The sequence below is a fragment of the Carassius gibelio genome, chromosome A8 (assembly GCF_023724105.1).
Source record: "Carassius gibelio isolate Cgi1373 ecotype wild population from Czech Republic chromosome A8, carGib1.2-hapl.c, whole genome shotgun sequence".
Lineage (NCBI taxonomy): Eukaryota > Metazoa > Chordata > Actinopteri > Cypriniformes > Cyprinidae > Carassius > Carassius gibelio.
This window is the reverse complement of record NC_068378.1, coordinates 7,522,379-7,529,308: the sequence shown is the minus strand read 5'-3', so window position 1 is coordinate 7,529,308 and position 6,930 is coordinate 7,522,379. Positions and strand designations below refer to the sequence as shown.

Genomic DNA, 6,930 nt, shown 5'->3' with positions numbered 1-6,930 from the left:
CCTACTATTTAGAAAATGTTTTTATTATTTAGAACAAGAAACCTGTTTTGAAAAAATCTATACATTTGTTCTTGTCTAAAATGGGAGATTGTTTGTACATAATCCTGTGTTGTGCCTATAAAAAAAAAAAGAATCTGCGCACAGTAGTGTAGCGTTGACGTTCACCAATCACATCATCAGCGCGTCAAGAATCTGCGCACAGTAGTGCAGTGTTGACGTTCACCAATCACATCATCAGCGCGTCACACGGGTCAAAGTGTTATTGCCTGTACAGTCACGCAAAACTCCGCCTTAAACAAACTTGCACTAGATATCATCATCCTCATAGTTAACCTCCCGGTTTTGACAGAATCGGAGTTATATTTTGGAGTAAGGAAGGAGTTCTTCGCTCGGTGAGTGTATAGTTGAGTTTGTCTCGCCATGTGTTCGGGAGCGTGGAAACACCGGTGTCTGGTTCAGAGGTGTTTCTTGTTCATATCACAGCACGTGTGACTGAACGCTCAGAGGAACGCGTGTGACATCGACATCCGGTCGTGGTTACAGTGTGTTTCTCTCATAACAATAATCTGGAACCAATCCGAAAGGATCCTAATGGGAAATTTTTATGGGGATTTCAACATGACACACACACTAGACAATCTCTCTCTCTTTCTCTCTCTCTCTCCCTCTCTCTCTCTGTACAGTGAAAGAGAGAGAGAGTCTTTATGGGGTATTTTTTGTAGAACTATGAGGGAAAATAATGGATTTAATTTATTTGGAATAAGGCTGTAACAACAAACTGGTGGAAAAAGTAAGGAGCTTTACTGAGATATATATATATATATATACACATACATAATACATACACACACTTTATAAGTACTGCTGTTCAAAGTTGGGGATCAGTAAGATATGTAATGTGTTTTTAAAAAGTCTCTCCTGTTCATTAATGCTGCATTTTTTTACAAGAAATATTGTAATATATTATTACCATTTTTTAATAACTGTTTTTATTTTAATATACTTAAAAATATATATATTTATTTCTGTGATCAAAGCTGTATTTTCAGCATCATTACTCCAGTATTCAGCGTCACATGATCCTTCAGAAACCTTTCTAATATTCTGATTTATTATAAATGTTGTGCTGCTTTTTTTTTTTTTTTTTTTTGGAACCTGAGATTTCTCCAGGATACTTTGAAGAAAAAAAAGAAGAAAAAACTACAGCATTTATTTCAAATAATATTTTCTAACAATATAAATCTTTAATGTTACTTTTTTTTTATCAATTTAACACATTCTTGTGAGTTCATATATATATATATATATATATATATATATATATATATTATAAAATCAATTTTTTTGTTTAGTGAGTATGGAGAGCTCTGGTGACCCCAGTGGTCCTCCACGGACGCCTCATGCAGGGGGATCCAGAGGGCTGCCGATGGGCCGTCGTCTGCCTGCTTCAATCTCCCCGGGACGCCTCCCCACAATGCGCTCCAGAGACCTCACGTTAGGAGGAGTCAAAAAGGTAAGCGTACATAGCTCAACATTATAAACATTTCAGATGCATTACGCTGCATTTTAAACTGTCTTTTTATCATTTGTCTTGCAGAAAACCTTCACGCCCAATATTATCGGTCGAAAATCAAAAGAGGAGTAAGTGACAGACTCTTTTAGAACAGATGTCAATTCATTCATTTATCAATATATCATCAATAAATCATTGTTGATGTAATGAAGGCATTGACGAAGTGAAGATGCAGTCATTTGTTTGACTTTGCGGCAGATTAAAGGCTGATGAAGGAACGAGACGGGATAAGAAGGATGTGGATCGAGGTCGGCAGCGGGGCGGCCGAGGGAGGGGCAGAGGTCGCCCTGAGGTCATCCAATCACATTCTATCTTTGAGCAGGGCCCTTCAGAGATGATGGCCAAGAGGAAAGGTAAAGCAGGTCTTTAGAGGAGGATTTGAGAAAGCGTCTGGCCGACATTTAAGCAGTAATGCTTTGTGTTGTTCCTAATCCTTGAGTGAAATCACTCTAACACACAGCTTAGTGCTTTTATTGTTTACAAGCGACAGAAACATGACCCTAATGATTAATAATAATTTGACTCCAGTCTTCAGTGTCACATGATCCTTCAGAAATCATTCTAATGTGATTATTTGCTGCTCTATAATTTTTTTCTGATTATTATCAATGTTGAGAACAGATGTGTGGCTTAATATTATTGTGGAAACACTGATGGATTTTTTCAAGAAGATGATTAGAAATATCCGAAAGAAAAGCAATTATTTAAAACAAATTTTTTGGGGGGGAAACATTATGCCCTTACTGTTACTTTTTGAAAAGTATTTATTTTCTGAAAAAGAAAAAGAAATATTTGAAATGTAGTCTGCATTTACAGTGGGTTTAGATGTTTATGGAAAAAATTTAATTATCAGGGAATTTTATAACTGTGCTTTCCATGCTTGTAGGTCATGAAAGTGTATAAAATCTTTAAAAAATTATGGAAATCCTTAATCAGATCATAAATTGATTTAAAATGCTAATACAATAATCATTTAATATTATTTTAGTTTATATTAATGTACCGTAATTTCCGGACTATGTCGCAGTTTTTTTGTCATAGTTTGGCTCATCCTGCGACTTAGAGTCAGGTGCAACTTGTTTATCAAAATTAATTTGACATGAACCAAGAGAAATGAACCAAGAGAAAACATTACTGTCTCCAGCCACCAGAGGGCACTCTGTGCTGCTCATTGCTCCTGTAGTCTACACTGAAAACATAGAGCGCCCTCTCGTGGCTGTAGACGGTAATGTTTCTCTTGGTGCTTGGTTCTAAATAAATGCGACTTATAGTCCAGTGCAACTTATATATTTTTTTTCCTCGTCATGACATATGTTTGGACTGATGTGACTTATATTTAGGTGCGACTTATAGTACGAAAAATACGTATAAAATAAAATAACATATCTGCATATATCTGGGGTGTTGTCCACTTTTTTTTTTTCTTTTTTAAGAAAGATTGTTTAACTTTAAGTATGATTTGCGTTTTCTGTTGTGACTAATCATTGGTATCAGCGCTGTCTCCGTCTGTTTTATTTGATTAGGTGTATATGATGATACCAGAGAAACCACAAACAGTGGCCCTTCACCCATCATCAACATCAAGAAGGAGAGAGAGACCGAAGAGGAGACTAAAGAAATCCTGCGCAAACTTGAGAAGGACGATGTATGTTCTCAAAACAAAATCAATAGGGAGAAAATAAATCTTTAGTTCAATAAAATCTTTTGCATTGAGATGTTGTTTTTTATCATATAAAGTCATATTATTAAGCTGAATTTATTACTGCAATGCAAAAAAATGCTTTACAGCGATGACAGTTATGAGATTTTCTTGCGAAAATTGCAGGAAAATGTTCTTACTTTTTTTGCATTTTGGTTTTGGAGTGAATTATGTCCTGGGCCATGCTTTTATGTGGTTCTCTCAAATGTCAATTGCCAACCGAGAAAAATAAGCCTTTGTTTGTGTGTGCCGTAGTTTCTGGATGACCCTCACCTGAGAGGAGAAAGAGGAAGCTGTCCTGTGCAGCTGCCGCTGGCTGTGTCTGGATGGGTCTTCAAAGAGGAGTTCAGTGAGGAGACTCTCAAATCAGAGAAGAGCTCCTCAGATCCTGAACTGATGAGCACAGACAGCACTGGAGCTGAAGTGAAGAGTAGGAGAAACTTCTACAAGCATCTTACAGTGTGGTCATGCTGAATTTAACAGGAGAACCCAGTCATTTTAATAGGATCTGATGCAACATTATTAGTTTTATTGCCTACCAAATTTTCATAGGACATTTGATAATGTGACCATCGCCTTGTCTTATTGTCTGTCCCACCCCGTCTTCCTCCAGTCAAGCAGGAGCCTTTGGATGTTCCTGAAGCGAAGAAGGCGGAGCCTATGTTCAAACTGCCACCTTTGCCCAAACCTGATTTGCTGCCTGACTTACTGGAGGTGTGGAATCACTGCAAAGAGGAGGAGCTTCTCTTCATGCAGCTTCCTGACTCTCTGCCCGGCCAGCCGCCCACCAGTGACGTCCGGCCCACCAAAACAGAGGTGCAGTCGGGCGACGGACAGACCATGGTGCAGAAGACCGAGACTCAGGTTGGTGCTGGCTAGGTATAGCCCACGAGATTCATGCCAGTTTTTGCCTATACTCATGTGTTTTGTTTTTTTCCTGTTTGTGTGTCAGGATGAATCTCAAGAAGAGAACACCTGTTGTCTTAAAGATCTACAGGAGGGTTTGGTGGGAAAGATGCTTGTGAGGAAGTCAGGCAAAGTGCAGCTCATTCTGGGTAACGTCACCCTGGATGTGGCCCTGGGCACCCCCTGCGCCTTCCTGCAGGTCAGTTACCCTCTTCAGTGCTGTATGTCACCCTCAGGCCATCCGAGATGCAGATTTTGAGAAATTTAGCATTGCATTAATTGCCCATCAATGGATCCACTGCAGTAAATGGGTGCCGTCAGAATGAGAGTCCCACAAGATGATAAAAGACATCATGATAATCCACACATCTTCAGTCCATCAGTTAAAATCTTTTGAAGTGAAATGCCGTGCATTTGTAAAAAATATATATATATTTAATTAACACATTTTTAACATCAGTCTGTAATACATAATATTGCTTTCCCCGATGAAAAAGTTATCTCATCTGAATCAGGAGAAACATATGCATGGACAGGGGCGTCGCTAGGCCCTTTTTAGGGCTTCAGCCCCCCTAAACTTATGCCCAGCCCCCCTAAAAAATTATTTGATTAATTAATTAGATAAATTAATAACCCCTAAAAACTCATTTGAGACGGTGGCAAGCTGCATCAAGTTCCAGCTCCTCCCCTGATCTGAGTCTGCATGGATTCAGCGCGTTTTTCAATCCACAGGGGCGCCGAGCAGAGTGAACATCAGAGAGTACAAGGTGTGTGTGTGTGCGTGTGTGTGTGCGTGTGGTGTGTGTGTTCTCACATCCAATACCAGTACGTCTTCGCTGCTTTCACTTTCAGCCTTTATCACAGTGTGACAGATGTTTTTTCTTCCAACAAAAATGAAGCGATTAACACCCATGAAAACATACTTTAGAAAACGATCATGATTTATTTTAATTTACTTTTTGAAATTGAAAACATATTATTGTGTATTTCGGCATTACATTATGCAGCCATGCAAAATAAATTATTAACGACACACATCATTGTCTGAAAGTACTAAATGGCACAGAGAGAGAAACATCATGTGGAGTTATTTTGTTTTCCATTATTAAACATAATTTTGTATTAAGTAATAATGAATCATCAGTGTATCATGATACATATATTAGAGTAAGAGTAAAGGGATCTGTGATTTTTTTTTTTTTTTTTTTTAAGTAATTGATTTATAGAAGTGGCAAATTGATAATGGTGTTATTTTTAATAAATATAAATAAATATAGAACAGATTAAACATATTGCCAATAGACAATTACATTAATACATGTTTTGTCTATATTCTTAATGAATATTAGCTGGTTAGTTAAATGATTTGAAATGAAATAAATGTTCAGGGGCTGACTTGATGTATAACCAACCGTATTGTTGATTATAAAGGCTAAAAAGCTAAAAATTATTAATAATAATAATATAATAATTTATATTTCATTGTAGATGGATATACAACATTTTTTTGTCGTGCGGGAGTAGTTCTGCAAATGAGCAACAGTCAGGTGAGAATAGAACAGACAGCCTCACACACACACACACAATACCACTGTGTTCCCAAGATTCATTGCAGTCATTGAACCCTTATGTTGTTTTAATTTTCTGCCAATTTCCACGTACATTTCAAAAGAAAAAGCAGTGGTATCATCAAAGGATAAACATGAATGTCCTAATACTGAATCAGGAAGTCTTTATTGTAAAAAAAAATTAAAATAAAAAAAAATATCTACATTCCCAATTCAAAATTTTCCAGTGACTGGTCACATCTAAAAAACTGTATTAGTTTTTTTTTACAGTGTTATATATGGCTCAGTCAGTACTCCTACTCCAATATATGAAATACAGGGAATACAATGGAATAGTGGATTGCAATAAGGTTAGTAGTATACAACCCTACCCTAATAGTAAAATAATATTTTTTAATCATACCCTTATTGGGGGCTGAGCCCCCCTAAAATCAAAATCTTAGAATCGCCCCTGTGCATGGATTACAAGAGAATTTGTACTTGTGATGTTTTATTACCATGATGTTTTTATCAGCTGTTTGGACTCTTGTTCTGACGGCACCCATTCACTGCAGTGTATCCATTGGTGAGCAAGTGATGCAATACTAAAATTCCTTTAATCTGTTGTTTGGTGGGGAATCACTGCCAACTGCTGGGGTGAGGATGTTATAACAGCATGTGAAGATCTACAGGCCAAACAATCTGATGAAATTGGTGACAAATGCTTTATAAGCACATGACCAAGCAAAGTATGACTCCTCATGGGACTTTTCGTATGAATCTTTACATGCAATCTATACAATATCTGTCTAAATCTTTTACATGTCTTATTATTTGCTCTTTGGATTGTATTACATTGTCTTTTTCTGTTGATCTTGTGTTTTTGTAGGAGCTGGTCTCGGTATCTACAGAGGGCAGGAGGGGAGACATGTCTGTGCTGGGACACGTGAAACACAAGCTGGTTTGCTCACCTGACTTCCAGGCTCTTCTGGACAACAGAGTTTGAGGAGCCAGGAATTCCCATGTACTGTCACAGATGGAGAACTGAAAGTTATTTATACTGTATGCTCAAAGAAATTTATTTGAAGAATTTATGCATCTTGTCATGATGAGACACTATAACACATGTACATATTGTGGGTTACAGTAAATAATACATTTAAGAAAATCTGGGTTTGAGTTAATAAAAAAGTGCCATAAATGTG

General features: G+C 37.3%; 1 protein-coding gene across 1 annotated transcript; it reads left to right on the top strand.

The window, feature by feature from the left end:
- Positions 1 to 227: 227 nt before the first annotated feature.
- On the top strand, positions 228 to 6,930 carry polr3d (polymerase (RNA) III (DNA directed) polypeptide D). The gene is made up of 9 exons (XM_052603732.1): positions 228 to 392; positions 1,353 to 1,513; positions 1,598 to 1,641; positions 1,772 to 1,926; positions 3,097 to 3,218; positions 3,528 to 3,702; positions 3,886 to 4,136; positions 4,225 to 4,377; positions 6,615 to 6,930. The coding sequence occupies exons 2-9, from the start codon at positions 1,358 to 1,360 to the stop codon at positions 6,729 to 6,731; spliced, it is 1,173 nt and encodes a 390-aa protein (XP_052459692.1). The 5' UTR covers positions 228 to 392; positions 1,353 to 1,357; the 3' UTR covers positions 6,732 to 6,930.